At 28.1% G+C, this 20,353-nt stretch overlaps 1 protein-coding gene across 30 annotated transcripts in view; it reads right to left on the bottom strand.

Annotated features, from left to right (window-relative positions):
* Positions 1 to 2,948: 2,948 nt before the first annotated feature.
* LOC106789494 (tropomyosin) overlaps positions 2,949 to 20,353 on the bottom strand; it is a 38,995-nt gene continuing 21,590 nt past the window's right edge. For 3 of the 30 annotated variants that reach the window (XM_014753738.1, XM_014753726.1, XM_014753749.1), the window contains 7 exons: positions 19,619 to 19,736; positions 14,026 to 14,096; positions 13,434 to 13,509; positions 12,867 to 12,929; positions 12,351 to 12,413; positions 11,435 to 11,504; positions 9,758 to 10,039 (listed from right to left, as the gene is read on the bottom strand). In XM_014753738.1, the coding sequence (XP_014609224.1) occupies positions 9,957 to 10,039; positions 11,435 to 11,504; positions 12,351 to 12,413; positions 12,867 to 12,929; positions 13,434 to 13,509; positions 14,026 to 14,096; positions 19,619 to 19,736 (544 nt within the window). In that variant the 3' untranslated portion in view covers positions 9,758 to 9,956. Of the gene's footprint in view, positions 4,217 to 4,436; positions 5,110 to 9,739; positions 10,040 to 11,434; positions 11,505 to 12,350; positions 12,414 to 12,866; positions 12,930 to 13,433; positions 13,510 to 14,025; positions 14,097 to 16,173; positions 16,245 to 18,969; positions 19,088 to 19,618; positions 19,737 to 20,353 lie in introns of those variants that run through there. The other 27 variants (XM_014753737.1, XM_014753723.1, XM_014753747.1 and 24 more) reach the window with 17 other exon arrangements.

Raw genomic sequence — 20,353 nt, 5'->3', positions numbered from 1 at the left:
ATTATACGATCGAACAATTGCTATTAAAAGAGAACACGAACATTTTAGTTTCTATTAATAATTAATTGAATAATTAATTAATTACATAGGTATAAATATAACAAGCGATAACACAAATGTTAAATTCGCTTTTAAAGAACAGGATAAAAGATAATAATCGTTAAAAATGTTATCGCTGATTCTTTTTTTCAATTTTATTTTTTTTCTCCTTATTTCCTTTTTTTTCTTTTATTTTTATTATTTCTTTTTTTAATTAATTAATAATATTAACCGAGCCCCCCTATCTAATTGATAGTTTTTAAGGTTCCATTGCAATTCTGCGGTCCCGTTTGTTGTAAGCTTTGCGCGAGTTTTTTTCTAAATCATTTTATTCTAATTTTTTTTTTTAATTAAATTTTTTCTCTCTCCTTTTTATTTTATGTTAATTTTGATTATTATATTTTTAATACGTATCATCTCGCAATGCAAAGTATTTGAGGATACCATTTATCTACCATCTTATGGAATTAATATGTATTATATACAGGGTGAATCCAAAATTTTTAGATGATTTCAAAAATCAATTACTCTCTTTCAATATTTTTGAAACCTTGCTATTTTATATTTTAAATAAAACTACCCTGAAAGAGTCTCGAAAAAGGGTAATTGATTTATATTTTTAAATTATCTAAAAACTTTTAGCTCATCCTGTATATACAAATTTGTTTAAACGCATCTAAAACGCGTTTTGTAAAATAATTTCTTTTCTCTATATATAACATTTCCTTTCTTTTTTATTATTATTATTTTTAATTTTGTTTCTTAGTGTCTTCGAACAAATTAGTAAATGAATGAAATAAATCATTGATATTTCCGAACAAAAAAAAATACGCATAAGAATTATTTTTATTCGTTCAAAGCAATAATTATGGGATTCCTCAGAAAATAAATAAATAAATAAATATATTAATAATATCAACATTTACCTGAATAGATTGATTTTAGCTTTTAGGGCCGACGTTGTTGTTGTTGTTGATAGTGCTTGTAAGTTTATCAATAAAAAATTAAAAAAAAAACTATAGAAAAAGTAAAAAAAAAAAAGATAATTTACGCAATGCGTAAAAAGAAGTAGCAATTAAATGGAAAAAACGTTGTTATTTTTTGAATAAAATGCACTTGCAATGTCGTCGTCGGCCGACTTCGTGATATGCGAAGAGAAAATCATATTTCTTGGCGATATGTATGTATTATGTTACTCAGCAATTCTTTAATTATGAAGAAAAAGAATAAAAAATAAAAGAACAAATTATTTTTTTTTGCTGATAAGATGATAATGAGGATATATATATATATATATGATTACGAACTCGAAATATACAGAAATATATTATGTTAGCGTTGTGTTTAGACAGATAATATTATATTATGATATGAAAATCATAAATAATGAATATGTATGTTATGTAAATATTTCTTTTTCTTTTTTATCATTTAATATATTGTAAACCATTCAGTCTCATCATCCCATTTTTCCTTTCTCAACTATTCGCTGATTAATTTTGATTTGCAAGAGTATGCCGAGATAAAATATATGTGCCTTTTTAATAATAATAATAATAGTAATAGTAATAACAATATAATCGTGTAAACATAATTAAATAAAGATGCATATGCTATAAAAGTGTGCCAAAAAGTGCTAAATTACTTTAAGAATCAATTATGTTTTATTAAATATATTTTGGAATTCCATTTTTATGCAAGACTCTAAGCTTTGCTTATTACAAATTACAACCCTAATAATAGTCTTAAAAGGTCTCGAAAAAATAATAATTAATTTTTAAAATCACCTAAGAATTTTTGGCCCATTCTTGAATCAAATTTGTGTATCTTGTCTCACTAGGAGAGAGCCAGGTTGACAGAATGCCTATTTTTTTTAAAATTCTACATAGTGGAAAGCTCATTGAGCTTTATGGTTTTCTACACCGTGCTAGGCTCAAAACTTCTCAACCAATCGTCGTTCATATAGCTCAGAACTTTTCAGTCTACCTATGCAAATTTTTCCTAGAATTTCTTTTTTTTTTAATTATACTATAACCTATTTATTTTTCTATTTAGCACGAAATGAACTGGTATATAAAAATGTATGTGAATCTTCTTTTTTCATTTTCTTGGAAAAGGTTGAGTATTAAGTTTTACTGCAGGCACATTATATTGGATATATCCTGATGGACCCCTAAAAAAATTGTAAAATTGAAAAAAAATCGTTGTTCAATCCTTTTCTCAGTAATTTTTTTATTATAGCGGATTCCATAAAAAATATTATGATGAAAGGCAAAAAAAAGTGTAGTTTTTCTTCTTTTTGTTTTTAAATTATCAAACTTCAATTCGGCATTCCAAGCACATTTTTGTTTCTTTGCACACATTGTCATATATTTTGCTCTTTACGTTAAATTCAGCCGATTGTACAAAAATTGCAGCGCATAGCCTTATTTCATTGGAAAGATTTAGAAGCGATTAAATATACATGAAATTTGTTTAAAAATTATGTAGATTTCAAATAAAGAGGGAGATTTCTCAATGGACGATGAAAACTGTGACTTAAAATTAAAAACGGCAAGATATTGTTTCTTGTGTATAAATTATAATTACCGCATTATAGTTGACAATCATGAAATTAATTACTATTTATTATAAACTATCAATGATGATTATTATTGTTATTATTATTATTATATAATATCGTTCGTCAGGATGTGTTTGTGTATGTGGATGTGAAAGATTATTATTATCATTATTATTATTATTTATATTTATGTAAATATATTGAGACGATTGTCAACGTTAATTAATTACAAACAATGCTTTAGATATTTTTTTTTCATTTTCTTTTTTTGTCATAAGCGTACAAATTTTTACACGAATTGAATTTCATTAAAAGCATAAATTCGTCTCTTACAATCGTAGACACATTTTATTTGTTTTTTTATCTCTTTTTCTTTTTTTTTTGCACTTCGGTTTCACTGATGTACAATTTGCGTCCTTCCTTATCAATTTTTTTGTTTAATTTTTTTTCCTATACTTTATACAAGTTTTCTTTATTGTTTAAAAAACAAAATTCTTACAAATTCGTATATTGAAATGGTTTTTGTTGAAATTGCACTTAAAAAAACATTAATGTATAACTGAATTGATAAATGACGCCTATTCATTTATTTTATTTTTCTTAATGTTATTATGTGTACGTGTGAGTATGTACCTGCTTGTGTATTTTATTGAACACGTTTTGTATAAAAAAGCTATAGGAATGAAATTATTTAAAGATTTTAGGAACGATACGTATACTAATTACGAATGCTGATGAATAAGCTTATTACAATAATACGAAGCGCGATTTGTTATTTTTATTCTTTTACAATATTTTTTATCAAGCATATTCACGCGAAAACAAAATAAAAAAGAAGAAAATTATAAAACGGGGATAATAATCGGGTATCGCACACTTGCACGATCGTACGTGAGAGATTTCTAATTGGCGATAAAAAGATCAATAAGAAAATATGAGAAATAGAAAATAAAAATAATTTCGTTAATTGGCCGAGCTCACGCTTGGTTTAATATCACGCTCGATATGATTTTTTAAAATTTGAAAAAGAGAAAATAGTTCTTATTTAACATACATGTGTACATTTTAAACCCTTATAAATACATATATTTTTCGTGTAATTATATTTTAATAAGTAAAAATGACTTGTAAAAATTGTTTAAATAATTAAATCTAAGCATGGAATATTTTTTTTTTTAATTTAATACTTAATAGTATAATTAATTATTTCAAAAATTCGATTTAATTTATAATCAAGTAATAGTAAATTTTACAAAAATTGATAGAATAAAATTTAATATTGATAAATCATAAAAGGATTAAATATGTACACATGTTTATGCATGTGTCAAAGTTGAAATGAATTTGAACGTGTCGGCGAAGTTGTCAATGTGCTCTGGCAGTGGTCACATATTTCTTTTAATCATAGCGTGAATAACAATTTTATTGATCGTTGTTCCCCCGTCTTTTCCCGTCAGTGTGTTAACCCTATTTTTCAATTTTCTTTACTTTCAATATAGACCAGCTCGTAAAGCGTTAAAGCAGCAATTCGTTAATATCCGGCGAGGTCGGCAAACGTCTGATCCATTTCGTCGGCGATGGCTTTGTACTTACAGCGCTCGTTTACCAGGACGTCTGTAATGGAGGGAACGTGCTATTAGTTTGGATGATTGTTAGTATTATAGATACATATTTTAGTGTTTTTAATATTATTAATTTATATAAGAGAGAGAGAGATTATCAGTTAGTATACCTTGAATTATTAGATTTTCAAATTTGGATAATGGTGTTCGAAGAGGATGGGTTGATTATTATTAATCAAAATAATAATTTAGGATAAAAATGATATTCAAAATTATAAGAGATTCTCGACCAGCATCGCCGAGTTATTTAATATCTTTTTTATTAATTCTCAAGGTCAACTTATTATATGTAAGGATTAATATAAATTGTTTCAAATAAATCATTTTTATCTGTTCTATTTTGATTGCGTGAACAGTTTGTAACAATTTGAAATTTCGCGCTGACGAGATTCGAGTCGAACCCACGAGATGGCGACGCTGTCATCGAATGACCGTTCAGCGCGAAATTATGAATGTAGAATGTGTGAAAGATTGTGAAAATATTCAAAAAAAAAAAAACGACCCAAAATTAACGCGGAACGTATTTATATAATATACAACAATTAGACAGAGTTACATATATAATAAAATTAATTATGGTATACATCGTGTGTATGTGCATTTAAATATTTAAATATATTTATATATATATTTGTAGTTTTTGTTGTTGTTGTTGTATGTATAATAGCAACCAGCCCGCGCCGTGAAAAAGGGCTAAACGACGATCGCAATATAACGCTTGTATCTTCTTTTGAATTTGATGTTTCATTAATTGAAATTCGACAGCAGGGGTTGACAGAAGAACGTGTCGAAAAGGAGGTCAAATTTAACCAACCAATTCGGTGAAGGTGAGATCCAAATCGTCGCAAATATATTTGTACTTCTCTTTCTCGTGGACGAGCTCGTCTGAAATGAATAGAAATTATTTTAGAAAAATAGAAGAAAATATTTTACTTTTATTTAATGTATGAAATGATTTTTTTTTGTAACGTAGGACTCAGAAATAGATGTTTATTTCATTCTTCAAATATGAAGTAATCGAACAAATTAACGACATCATTGTTCCCTTATATTTATTACTATGGATGTATGATTATTATGCATGTGTGTTTGTAAAATTTGCAAAGCTTCAATAATTTTCATGATTGGTGTGTTAAAAACTCAATTGTGGATTAAGAAAAAAAAAATAATAATCTGTGGGGGTCCTGTGTATAAATGTAAGAATTAAATAATTAAAATTAAAAAAGAAAATTGAAAGAAAAGCAGTAAAGTAAGTGTTAAATTGGTTTGTTTAATTTTGTAATGGTTGCTTTTTAATAGCGAAGCAATTATTGTGACGTTAAGAAATGTTAGAGCTTAATAAACTTACGGAATACGTGTTAAGAGAGCAAGCGAGACTGTAAGAAAGGTTTTTTTTTTTATATTGTTTTTTTGATTGGAGAAGCGTTAGAGGGGTGGTTAGTGGCGAATTAGACGCCGTAGAGTTCGAAAAATGCATTATCCAGTCCATCACCGATCTCCTTGAATTTCTCCTTTTCTACCACCATCTCATCTGCAAGCATTGGCAATGTTAATTTAGGAGGAAAAAGCATTATTATTATTTTATATTATTATTTCTTTTCAACTAATAATATACTAACTCTTTGTGTAAAAGAAAATAAAATAAAAAACTATAATTAATATTTTTCTATTTCTTTTGTGTTAAGGGTGGCTAAGCGTTTGAAATTAATTAATAATTATATTATTATTAATTATATGAAATCAATTATAGAATCGATTATTACTATTATTTTTTGTTAACTAAATTATATAAATCAGGGCTTTTCAATGCAATCCAGATGATCCTATGTGGAGAGTGGCGTATCTAAATTCGATGGTCATAGTAATTTTAGCAAAACTAAACAATTCCTGGACTCGCAATGACCAGAAATTATAATAATTCAAAATTACTTCAGCAATATATTACATGTAAATAATATTCGCGTTTGGTAAACGAGGATCGTCAATTGGAGAATTTTGAAAAGCCCCGATACAAATTATATTAATTATACAAGGTTTGCTAAAATAAATTTCTAAATAATGTTACAAATTAATTACTCTTCTTTTGAAGATCTTTACTTGTAATTAATTTTTAAAATCATCTAGAAACGTTTTTAACACCGTGTATATAATTAAAATAAACATCATGTACATTATAATTATTATATAACATTACCTAGATATTAAACTAATATATATATTAGAATATATTTTAAATAATACATCCCTAATTCGTTGCACGTAATATAAAACAGATAATTTACAAATCGTTTCATTTTTATTTTATCCAATAAAAAAATTCGAGGTAAAAGGTAACGAGAGTGAGAGAAAGAGTACGAGGAATATTGAATAAAATGATAGAAAAAGAAAAAGAAAGAAAAACATTCGTCGTATTCTTTCTCTTAATAATTATCAGGAAATGTTAATTAGCAAAAAACAACAAGCAGGATAGTACTTACTCTTTAGACGATGATAACAGCTATCACGTAGTTCACTTTTCTTCGTGTTTGTACGACATGCAAGATCACAATAAGGGTTGTTTTTTTCTTTTCTTTTTTTTAAAATGAACAGGCGGGCACAGCCAATTATTAAATATTTATGTGTAAATATAAATTACACGCGTAATCAGAGTCCCAACTGATTTTTATTTACGCTTAAAATTCTTTTTTATTATATTATTTTATTAAACATTATATATATGTATATATCTTTTTTCAATTCAATGTTAATTCACGTTGATGGTGAGCAAAAATTAGAAGCAAAAGAAAAAACGAAAATTTAAAAGAAAAAACGATGTTTAAAATCAAACAAAGAAAAGAAAAAAAAAATAGAGACAACAACAAACTGCACACACACACTCGGGTTTTTCAAAATTAAAATATATATTATAAACAGTTTTTATATATAATAATAGCAATATATATGTATATGTATATAATAATAATCATTATTATTACAATGTGTTATTAGAGTGTTATTATTATCATTCCATTCGTTTATTTTAATAATTATTATTATTATTATTATTATTATTATTAAGTAAATTAATAAACTAAAAACTCATCTCTTTCGTAAACTCAATATTTTAATTTGCATTTCCCTTTCGTTCGTTTATTTGTTTATTTCATTACTATATTATTATAATATTTGTTTTTTGTGTATTTTTAATGTCTTTTCTAAACATTCTCTTCGCAACTTATAGGAGTTTAAAAGGTGGGAGAAGGGGGGAGAAGAGAAGGAGGAAGAGGCCTTGTATTTAAGTGAAACAATGAATAAAAGAGACAGAGAAAGAGAGAGTTAAGAAAGTAAATGGAAAAGTTTGGTTTTCGGGATGTAAAATAATTAATAAACAAAATTAATTATACGTTATACTAAATATTACGACTCGCGTTATTCGCGATTGTGCTTTTGCATTGTAAAATAAAAAAAAAAGAAAGTTGCATTTTGTTTTGCATTTCTTTGTTCTTTCATTTTCCTCGCGCGGTGATTTATTTATAAAATTAATTAAGTAATTAATTTTAATTGTAGAGCGGTTCGATCCTCTCGCGCGCAATGTTTTATCTTTTGTTTTTTTATATTTAGTTTCTTTCTTTAATTTAAGATTATTTTTTTTATAATATTACGAAAAAAATCGCGCAGAGAAGAAGAGAGTTTAATTTTATTGATGACCGATAATGAAAATCATTAAACGTGAATCGAAAATAAAGATTTTTGTTTTAACGATGATAACAATAGTAATAATAATAATAATAATAGCAACAATAACGATGATGAAAAATAATGAAGATTAAAAAAAATAATATATTTTTTAATAAATGAATATAGAAAATAAAGGGAAGGCGGTTAGGGGGGTGGTTTATTTTTTGGGAAGGTGGCTTAGGAAGGAAAGTATTGAATTTTTTTTTTTTCTTTTTCTAATGAAGAGAGGACGAAACCGCTTGACGATTTGGCAGTGGACAATCTCGTAATTAAATGCACACTTTTTATTTTAAATTACTCATTCTCGTTATAAAATGAGAGGAGAAAAAGAAAAAAAAAAAAGAAAGAGAAAGGAAGGATGGTGTATATTATGTTTTGAAGATAAGAGAGAAGAAAATAGAAAAGTCATGCGACATTTCCATCTTCTTTCTCTTTATCAAATTGAATAAAAGAAAAAAATTTAGGGGTGGGAGGGATAAAAAAGAATAAATAAAAAATAATCGAGGTCCGCGAGAGAAACGAGCCCCGAGAGGAATGTAAGTATTATTATATTTATATTAATCATTTTCATCTTATCTTCGTAACGAGGAATGTGCCGACAACGAAAATAAACGAAGAGGGAGAGAGAGAGAGAGAGAAAGAGTAGCACACCTAATTTTTATTATACAAGGTTGCGTTAAATCCCATAAGTATTCTTGTATATATCAAAAGTTACTAAATCATTTTGGACAATTACTTCTTTTATTTATTTATTTTTTTTTTTTAAATGACTTTTTAGGCTTGTAATTAGGCTTGTTTGTAGATTAACAATATATGAAGATACAAAAAAAAAATTAGCATATATTTAATTTTTTACTCAGTTAGTAACTTTTGATCCATCAAGGAACTTTTAAGTTAATCACCCCCGTACTAAAAATCCCTACATAGCCATAATAATTTTATCATCATGAACATCATTATAATTATTATCATCATCATTATTATAATTATTATTATTATTTTTATCATCGTGATCGTCGTAATCGAATCGAAATTCAATAATCGATAATACGAGACACGCATAGATTGAAACCTTTGCCTATAATTTTTTGTATTATTTCTATCTCTTTCTTGCATACATTCGTCTCATTTACGCTATACTTTCATCTCTCTTTCTCTTTCTTTCATTTTTGTTTGTTTGTTTCATTCTCTCATCCACACACTCGCATATACACCAACACACATTTGCACACGCATACGTACGTTCATATTAGCACTTGTAGCATACAATCAAACACATACACACGCACACAGTCAGACTGACTCTCGCAAAAGAGAGAGAAATATATTTATTTATTTATTTATATATTTATATATATGTATATTATTCTTATATTATTAATATTATTATTATTATTATTATTATTTTACTATTATTATTATTATTATTATTATTATTATTATTTCTACTTAAAGAGTGTGCACCCCACCACACGGAAAATAATCTGCACGCGAGAAGTAACGCGTACCGAATTATTGGAATAATTCAAATAATAATAATAATCAACTTATTTAATCATAACGCGTGGCTCGTTTCTCTTTCTCGCTATTATACGCTGCTGCTGCTGCTCCTCTGCTTCTTTTTTTGTTTTTTTATTTTTTTTTTTAATTATTAATTATTATTATCTTTTTTTTTCGTTTCATTTTCATTGTGTTTAATGTACGCGTTTGTGTGTGTGTGTATGTGTACATGTATATCTGTGGTGTTTCTTTTTTCGGACTCAATTTTCTGAATTTTTATTTTACTTTTTTTTTTTTTTTTTTTTTTTTTTTTTAATGTGTATAGTGTGTGTATGTTTATACGTGTATATTATCTTCCTCTTATTTTCATTGTTCTTGTTGTGTTGAGTTCTGTTGCATATATCTTTTTTAACGTGTTTGCTCGTTCTTTTATTTGTTTTTTTTTTTAATGATTTTTTTGATATAGGTTATTATTGTTATGATTTCACGAACGTCCAGACCAACCAACACAAGATCTACATGTTCTGGATGTCATGCAGGGTGGCTTCCATTTCCTCCTGGAGCAATTTGTTTTTCTCTCTCTCGGCGGCGAGGTCGTCTGTAAAGATCACCGGTTATAGAGGGAGAAAAAGGGCCAAGGGCCAAAAGACACGACGTGCGCGCGCGACAGATCCATAGTATATGTTTTTTTTTTTTTTTTAAATTAATTAATTATTATCACACATAATTTCTCTCGTTCAGAAATTTAATCTGATTTGTGAGTGATAATATTATAGGCTGGCAAACAAAGTTTAAGGCTGCGGCTTATAGTTATTTTTTTAGGGGGTAATGATTGAAGGGAGGTTGTGATGCAACAGGAAAAACACGGCACACGAACTTGCAAGAAAAACTGCACTTTAATGTTCTTTTTTTTTTGTTTCTAAAGAAAGAAGGCTTGCTTGGTTTTTAAATGTTACTGTTCACGATCGTCAATCATCGTGCTTCAAAATAAATTATTTTTATTTTTCAAAGCTTTTTCTTTGCGTCTAACAAAAATCCAATTTTATTTTCTATATTTATTATCGTAGAAAGTTATTACGAATTTTGTTGATTTAGTCATCGTGTTTTCTATTAAATTTTTGTCATCGGAAAAATTTCGTTTCACGTTTCCAAATAGTTTTGATTTTCTTTAATTTAAATTCTTTTTCAATTTAAATAATTTGTTTTTTTTTCCTTTTTCTCTAAATTATATACACATGATTTATTGTTTAATAAAATTGGATTTTTATTGTCAATTGCTCGAGTTGGTGTTAATGCGTTCGTAATTAAGAGCCGTATCCACAAATCAAACGTCGATTAAATGTTATTTTGATCAGTTAAAAGATAGTTTTTGCATGATATCCGATTACCTCGAGATATTTTTCTTTTCAAAATATAATATACGTGCGTACAAGTATACACCTTTAAATAGATCTGAAATCTTAAAGAAATTTCAATCGACGGCAACGAGCGATACACGTTGTAGATAATCCAATATGATCGATTATGTTTGTTCTCTCTCTCTTTCTTATTATCACTGTATGTACATTATACATGAACAAAATAACAACGATGATTCAAAATATCGATGCTATATGATAATACATGCTTTTAAAATAAATTAGAATGTAGAACAAGAATGATACAAAATAATAATTAAATAGAATAAAATAAAATAAAATAAGAAAGAAAGAAAGAAAGACAGGTCGTGTGAAATTAAATAAAAATAAAATAAAAAATTTTAATGTATAAAGTAAAGAAAAAAAAAAGATGTAATGGAAATGGTTTTTTTTTTAAAGAAAGAGAAAATGTTGCTGGAACAGAATCGAACTGATAATAAGGACGCGTTAAAAAATAAACGAAAGCCGCCATATTTTTTTTTTTTTTTTTTTTTTTTTTTTTTTTTTTTTTTTCTTAAAAACGACGAGATAACCGACGAAGCTCGTCATTTTGTTTATTCTGAATTTATACGCACCTTCGAGCCTGTCGACCTCCTTCTGGAGTTTCTGCACGGATCTCTCCGCGAACTCGGCGCGAGCCTCAGCCTGTAAAATGTTTCACAATTCAATTAGAATCAATTCGAAGTAATTAAGATGTATTTTTTATTCTCGTCGATTTCGAAAAAAAAAAAAAAAAAAAAAAAAAAAAAAAAAAAAAAAAAAAAAAAAAAAAAAAAAAAAAAAAAAAAAAAAAAAAAAAAAGAAACTTACAAAATGAAATCAATCGAATTTGATATTCGATTGTAATAACATTTTACAGATTTTTTTTCAAATGAATAACAAGAAAAAAAAGAGAAATATTTTAATTCAACATTATATAAATAAATTTGATTTGCAATTGGTAATTTTCGAAATCGACGTAGTATATTTTCTTTCAATCGTATCGTATTATTGGTAAAATTTTCACACCATGCAAAAAAAATACACTCATTGGGAAATAAAAATCAATGAATTTGTTATCGTAGTTATTAATCTTTCTAACAATAAGTTTTAATAACTTTACTTTTCTAAGAATTATAATGAATACGTTGTGTATGATTAAAAATTGATTAAAAATTGATTAAAAATTTAACAACACTCGCATTCCTCGCATACCTGAAACAACGTGACATAATTCTTCCAAGGATGATGATAATGTTACGTCACTTATTATCCTATATTTTATTTTGTCATTTTTAAATTTAAATAATCACGAAAAATGTACATAATAAACATTGCTAGAAATATTTTCTATGCATCGTCGATCGTTTTAATATTTTTTTTCTATTATCATAACATTTATTTATTTTTTATGGATAAAAACACTTTTATCAAATGTTATATATACGCAAATATAACTCGAATATTCTTTCTAACTTATTTTTTTTATTACACATTTTCAATCATGCTTACCTCTTTCAACTGACTATCCAAGATCTTCACCTGTCCCTCGAACGTCTCCTCTCTCTGCGTCGCCTAATTTTAGTGAAGCGCACAAGATTGGACAAAAAAAAAAGAAAACACACGAGGCATCGTTAGTACAAGATTATTAAAAACGACAATTAGTGTTGTGTGTGTGTTGCTTTATATATTATTTTAATTATATTTATGTTGTTGGTGTATATACGTCTTATTAATGCTCTAAATTCGCTTGCAAAATTCGAACTTCGATGAAAAATGGTATATTTGTATATATAAGAAAAGGGTGGTGTTGGGGGGGGGGGGCAGGATCTGTTAATATTTTTTAGTACTACGATCTAATGCGATGTCACAGCCGAAATCGATCCATTGAAACAAACCACAAAAAAATAAAAATAAATTAAAAGAAAAAAAAACAAAAAAAAATACAATAAAAATGAAAAAAGGAAAAAAAAAGTAAATCAAGACAGAATAATGCAAAAGCGCAAGACACTCCCAAAGGATGTGTACCTCCTTTAGACGAGTGGTAAGGGTCTTAATTTGGTTCTTGTATTCCTCCTCGCGCTGGTTGGCCTACGTACAGTACATTACATTACATTTCTCGATAATAAATATATTTACAAAAAGAAGAAAGAAAAAAAAAATGGACATTAATTAATTATGTAATAAAAATCGGATGAAATTGAGAATTCAACAAAAATATAGAATTAAATAGAGAAAAATTGAGAAAACAGATAGAGCAAACAAGATATAGTTTGTTTCCTTTTTCATTCGTTCGAATAAAGAAAACTCATTAATTAAGCGACTGTAGATACTTAAAAATACTTGTAAATAATCCTTTCGTTATCCTTCTCATTAAAAAAACGCGAGTAATTGAAATTATTGATTATTTTTTGTTCCTATAATTTTCATTAACCAATCTTGTTGTGACAGGTAAAATTTAAATCCGAAGTTGCATTATAAATGATTATTCACCGAGACTCTTATAATCGATTATTAAAAAATTGAGATATAAGATATCATTTGTATTTGCAATTTGTTGGTATTGGTATTGATTTTTGAATTGTTTTGTTTTACCTTTTCTTCCGAGACCTCGAGGGATTTCAGGTTATTACCGACCACGCGCAATTCTTCCTCAAGCTCGACGATTTTGCTGTAAAAAAATAAAACAAATACCCATCGTAAAATAGTTAACAGAATTTCAATTATATTTTGCCCCCTTTCCCGTTACCCCGATCTTTTCGACGATCGAAATCTCATAATCACAATAACAAAAACAACATATTTATTTTTTATCTTCTTACAATTTATTGTATAATAATTTAAAATATTCTTTTCAATTCATTGTACAATAAATTTAAATATTTCTACAAATTGGAGGGGTGGTAAAAAGAAAACAAATTAATATTCCATACCCATGATTTTTATATTTGATCGCGAATAATAATAATAATAATAATAATTAATAAAAATCTTTTTGTAATTTTTGAGAAATCGATCGCACGACGAAGAACATCGACGAGGAATGGTAATGGCGGAAATAGGAAAAAATAAAAATAAATTTGAGTCAAGAAGGATAGATAGATAGATAGATAGATAGATAGATAGAGATAGGAAGATAGTTAGAAGAAAGAAAAAGATCATGCAAAATGCGGGTGGTCCCACTTACGCTTCCGACAACTCTGCCTTTTCCTCGGCCCTTTCAAGGTCCTGCTCCATCATGACTAGTTTCCTCGCGACCTGTGATCAACAGCCACACGTGTCATGCGAAAGAAGCAAGAGGGTTGATTATGAGAGGATTTATTAGATGACAAAAATAAAAAGTATATGATATAAGACAGTGATTAAATAAACTATTAACGCATTCTTGATTCCCCCAATAACGTGAATTTTTCATATTTTTTATTAATATTGCGCTTTATATATATTACTTCTATTTCAATTAATATTTTATAAGAAAAATTTAATCAAATAATTTTCAAATATATATTTCACGATATAACCGTCAAAAATGCATTAACATTTCTGTGTGTGTGTTTATATGTGTGTGTGAGAGAACGTGTGTCAGCGAAAATAAGAATAAAACAAAATCAAAAATTACAGATAAACGATTATAGAAGATATGATTAAACTAGGGGGGGGTCGAGGGGGCGGGGGAAGAACAATTAAATTTAGAATAATAAATTGGGGGAAGAGAAACAAAACAATAGAAAAAAAAATATAATTTAAAAATTAGAAATCTTGTTTGAACATATGAATATGTATATGCGTTAACGTTCAGTCTCGCATGCAGAATAAAACGAGACGCTAGGGGATATTAATTCTTCAGCTATCACACACACGTTGATACTGACTCCTCCTTGTCTCCATCTCATCCTCATCCTCATCCTTTGCATGGTTGTTGCTTTTCTTTTATGTTTCCACCTCCTCCTCGTCCTCCTTATGTCTCGTCTTTAGCTGTTAAATTATTCATGACACTCGCGGTGCACTCCGTGCCGTGTGATAAATAAACATTACATTGCGGCTGCGCTTTGCCTCTTATTCGTGGCCAAAAAAAAGAGAGAGAGAGAGAACAAATTTCTTTTTTGACTTTGTCTCACACGTTGATCTGAATCCCATGTGAAAAAATTAATTATTCCATAAGGGTTTTGCATAAATGCAGGGTCGGCAAGATATTTTAATTAGAAAACTCAAATGTTTTTGTGTGGAAAATATTTCTTTTTTTTTTTTTTTAATTGTATATGTGTATAAGTGGTAAAATAATTTATTTTAATATTATTTATTTTTTGTTTTTGTTTCAATAGAATAACATGCTTTTAAATAGTATTACCGTTCGATTTAATAATCCCACCCTGTATTTTTATGAAGAAAAAAAATCTCTCTCGCTTGTAATTGGTCACGAACATACTTCTAGGGAAATCACGTTTATTTACTTAAGATTTATATATAATTACGGTATATTAATATTATTAATGAAACAAATTGATCGCGAAGTATAAAGTAAAATTTGATTTCCTTAGACGAACGCATATTTTAAATTAGTGTTGTATAAGCATACGAAATAATTTGAATACGCACGCACACACAATCATACATAAACGCAATAAATATCGTGTCATTACGACAATGTCTGAAAGTGAAAGAATTAATAATAATAACGTCGCACGTGCAGCGGGAAAAAAGTCATAGACGAAAACAAATTAATCGAAAAGATAAAGATAGAAAAATAGAAAGAGAGAGAAAGAGAGAGAGAGAGAGAGAGAGAGAGAGAGAGAGAGAGAGAGAAAGAGAGAGAAGTATCATTTAAAAATAATTATAGACAATATTTCTCAGGATGTAATAAAATACATTGAGCAGAACAACATCGAGATGACGTAATTAATAAACATAGCGGCTAAAAATCGAGCGAGCACATCATCAAAGATATTCTAAAAAACATTTTCTTTTTTTTTTCTTTTATTACTCATTTGATCGTTGTCTTTTTAATGATTTTTCGTGAGCATAAACGGTAATAGTGGTAATAGTGGTGAATGATGGCAAAAGGTGGGCAGGGGGTGAGTGAAGGTGCGAGGCATAAAAATACAAAAACTCGAAATAGAAAACATTTGCAACATTCGTTAGAAAGATCGGGTTTGAGTTCACACCGAGCGAAAGAAGAAAAAGGGAAAAGAAAAGGCGAAGGAAGAACGGTTGTTTGTTGTTGGGCGAATGATTTTTGGAAGGAGATGGGGAAAATAAAAAACGTAATAATGAATAGACAGAGAAAGAGAGAGAGAGAAAAAAAAAATTATTCGGATTTTGAAAAAGGGATGCTTACGACTCTCCGGCCTCGGCGCGTTCCTCGGCACGCTCAAGATCGGCCTCGACCATGGCCAATTTACGGGCAACCTGTATATAAACGACACATACACTCGTTTCTTCCCACCTACTATTTGTTCTCTGTGTGTTAGGATTATTATTTTCTTGTTTTTTCTTTTTCTTTGTTTTTTTTTTTCCAATTTTTGCAATTTTTTTTTGTCAATCGGGGTTAAATCGAATTCCATTCGTTCATCACACGTTATTTTTAAGCTTTTCTTTTTTATTTCTTTTTCAGGAATACGTTAATATCTTTAGTTTCGATCAAACGCGATTGGAAGAAGAGAATTGAGATTATTTAAGAATTGAAATAATTCAAATATAACGGTTTTGGTATTGTTTACACAAATTTAAAATAAATTAAATTATTATTAATATCGATTTTTTCTTCCAATCACGTTTTTATTTTTTTCTATATAGTTTTTATTTTTTTTTAAGGATTATAAAACAATATTGATACACATTTCGATTATTGTGGAGGAGTAAAAATATGTATAGGAGTCGTATTTATAAATTATATTATACACAAAATTTCATTTATTCTCGTCCATAATAATCTTTTTGTGGATCATGCACAAACCTCCAAGCAAGCATGACGTAACGCACGCGTTAAACTGTTTCATCCTTGAAAAACATGAAACATTGTCGGTGCTATTAATTAATCTGCTATAAAAGCGAAATAATTACCTGTAATTAGGTAGTTTTATTTTTTTTTATTTATTAATTGATAATAAAATAAAATAAATTTACTGTCATCGAATAAAATGTATGTGTTTGAATTTTTATTAATTTTATAATCACGTAATACATAAGAAAAAAAAAACAGAAGAAAATTAATCATGCTTGCTGGAAAGTACGAAAGCGTAAGAAATTTTTATTAAAATAAACAAAAAAATTAAAAATAATAAACGCTTAAAAAATATGGCTTCTATAAACTCGATCGACAAGTTAAAAATCTTCAATTCGTTAGAATAAATCATAGCAATAAAAACGCACGCATACAAGCATCTATCTAAAAAAACTGTAACAACACCATTGGTTAGATCGTTAATTAGAAATAATTAATGGCAGGAGACGTATATCCGGTAGTCGTAGATCTAACAACACTACCGTAGTGGGGGTCTATGTATTATTGATGATTATCACCAATGAAACTGCAAATCTTATGTTAAAAATTCACTCACACGGCATCGTTAGTTTTTTAATGCAAAAAAATCTTGATTAACAACAACGATGTTGACGCTAGAAGTCGTAATTGGAGAATTTAATTGGGGAATGATTAATACGCGTGAATTACTTGAAATTACAGAGAAATAAAAACTGAAGGGGGGAAAACATATTTATTCGTTAACGAATTCTAACTCGAATTTTTTTGTTCAGTAAAAAAATTTAGTTTTCTTTAATTTGTAATTCTATTTTTCTTTTACATTTTATTTATATTCTTCTATTTATATTTTGTTGGCATCTCTGTAATTTCGAAGCAATCATTTTTCACAGGACACCTACCACAAAAAAGAACGGTCACTGTCTCTGAGACCCCTGTCGTGATTTTTTTTTCCTTCGCTTTTTAAATATCAATTTTCACACGAATAAACTTTCCGAATTTCATAAAAAAGAAAAAAAAGTAAATTTATATAATCAACAAATAACGTGAGAATGTTTAAGTCCTGATAAAGTGTAGAATAAATGTCCTGTCTTTGGACGAAAGCAGCACCATGATTAAATTATTTTCTACCATACGTTTTTCTTTTTTTTTCTATTTTTTTTTTAACGATTTCTTCTCTCCGTAATATAACACAGAAGAAGAGGGGTGAAAAAAAACCAACAAAATACCCCATAAGAAATAAGAAACACTAATAGAATCGCGAACAAATTTCATGATGATTTTAAACGTTGTTCAATTAGAATGAAACAAAATGTTCGATGTTCATACCGGACACTTTTTCTTTTTTTCTTTTTTTTTTTAAACAAAACACTTTTTCCATCCCTTATTTTTTTTTTTTTTTAAATAAAATCACAGACGCTTCTATCACTCATTCCAACGAAGTTATCTTCGTTCCTCTTAAATTCACGAAGAGGAAGAAGAAACATTTCGTAATCACTGCACTTTTCTTTTTTCGATTCATTTCGCGAACCGTTTACACATCGAACGATAACAACATTACCAACAACAACATCATCATCATCATCAACAGGTCGACGATTATATATATATTTTTTTTTTTTATATCATTTTGGCATCACAGATCAAGTATCTATCATATTAAAAAAAAGAACTTTTCCTCCCGCGTTATTTTTATCACTTGAAGTTTCGAACTAAACGGACAAAACGGGCGGGAAAAATGAGAAATTCGTCGAAAAGATTCAGCAACCAATATTTTCTATCGATTTCGCGCTGAAGACACAAAAACAATGGAGGAAAAAAATGTTTATCGACATCATGGGATACTTAGGGGTTTGATTAGGATATAGTAGATCATCTAATTTTGTTATCTATTCGATATAAATAGATAAATAGATAATCGAAGTAAAGTAAAGTGGGCGAAGATTGAAAGATGGAATTAAAAAAAAAAAGAAAAAAAAGTAGACGAAGAAGAAAGAGACGAAGAAATAAAAAATTAGGGTGGATATTTTTAGGCACTATTGTTAGGATTATCAACTAGGAACCATCATCGTCATCGTTAACGGCATCGTCATTATCGTGATTATTATCATTGTCACTGCAGCTTGCACGCACGAAACTCGTGGGCTCGCAAACCTCATCGTATTTCTTGTCAGCTTCTTCGGCTAGGAACCTTGCCTCCTTCAACTGATTCTCAAGGGCGTCCATACGCTCTTCATCCGCCAAGCTGCGGTTCTCGAGAATCTTGCGGGCTCTTTAAATGTGGAAACATGTCGATAAAACACGACACAACAGACAAATATTACAATTACAACAAATTCATTGTAATAATATTTAATTAATATACTCGGTGTGTGTGTGCTATAGAGAATTCAAAATTATACAATAATTCACACGGAGTATAAATAATTTATGACAATGAGAGATGAAAAATAAAAGAAATGATAACTTATATTATATATATATATCTATAATTAATAATAAATTAATTAATTGTTTTTTCTCGAGTACATCCTAGGTGAATTTCTGCTCAGCTTACCGACGAGTACCTAAAATAATTGATCCAGTGAAGAGTCGAACTAAAAAATATTCATTCATTTTGATTATACGTATAGAATTGAATTATATAATTTTGATCTAATAATAATGTCGATCACAAGATTTTAGGAAATTTTTCTTTGGTTCGACTCTTATCGGGAAAGGAACAAAGGTCGTATGCAAATATATATATATATTTTTTTTTGGTTGTAAAAGTGTTCTTTGTTCTCTGGCGTACGTGACCCACCTCCTCGTATTTCTTATCCGCCTCTTCGGCAATCAATTTAGCCTGTGCTAGCTGTTGCTCCAATAAGGATACTCGGTCATCCTCCATGTTGGTTCGGTTTTCGAGTGCCTTGCGTATCCTAGCGATCGATTATTTTACGATTTTTAGTTTACTTTCTCTCGCCGTTGAAAGAAAATTTCTTCCAGTAATTTTAACGAAATTAAAAATAAAAAAAAAAATAAAACAAATTTTGTTTTCATCATTCTTGAATTAATTTTGACAATCGTAACTTTGAAGTTCACTCGATAATAATTAAAATTATTAAAAATTGTTAATATATATTCAAATAATTAATTTAAAATTGAAATATTAATTTCAAGGTAATATTTTTTGGATGAATCAAGTAAAGAGAGAGAAAAAGAAAATATTGAATTTAAATGAGTATAATAATCTGATTACAAAATCGTCAATCCTATTAAACACACATATCGTTGTTTTATCGGAAGACGACGATAAATGGAAAGCAAGCATGATATTTAAAGAATGAGCTCATATTTCCGATTATGAGAGACTGACTACCGATGCTAAACTCGGAACTTCAAAGTCCTTGTTGAGGATATTACGATAACTTCTTGATTCATGTTCATATATATATACTAATTTATGGCTTATAAAAAAAGGAAATTTTATTTTTAATGGTAAAAAAAAAATAAAAATAAAAAGAAAAGAATAGAAAAAAAAGTGAGAATAGGAGGA

Source organism: Polistes canadensis, unplaced genomic scaffold (genome assembly GCF_001313835.1).
Source record: "Polistes canadensis isolate GaletaPanama2010 unplaced genomic scaffold, ASM131383v1 scaffold_187, whole genome shotgun sequence".
Taxonomy (NCBI): Eukaryota; Metazoa; Arthropoda; class Insecta; order Hymenoptera; family Vespidae; genus Polistes; species Polistes canadensis.
Note: the sequence above shows the minus strand (reverse complement) of the source record. Positions and strands in the feature narration are given on the sequence as shown.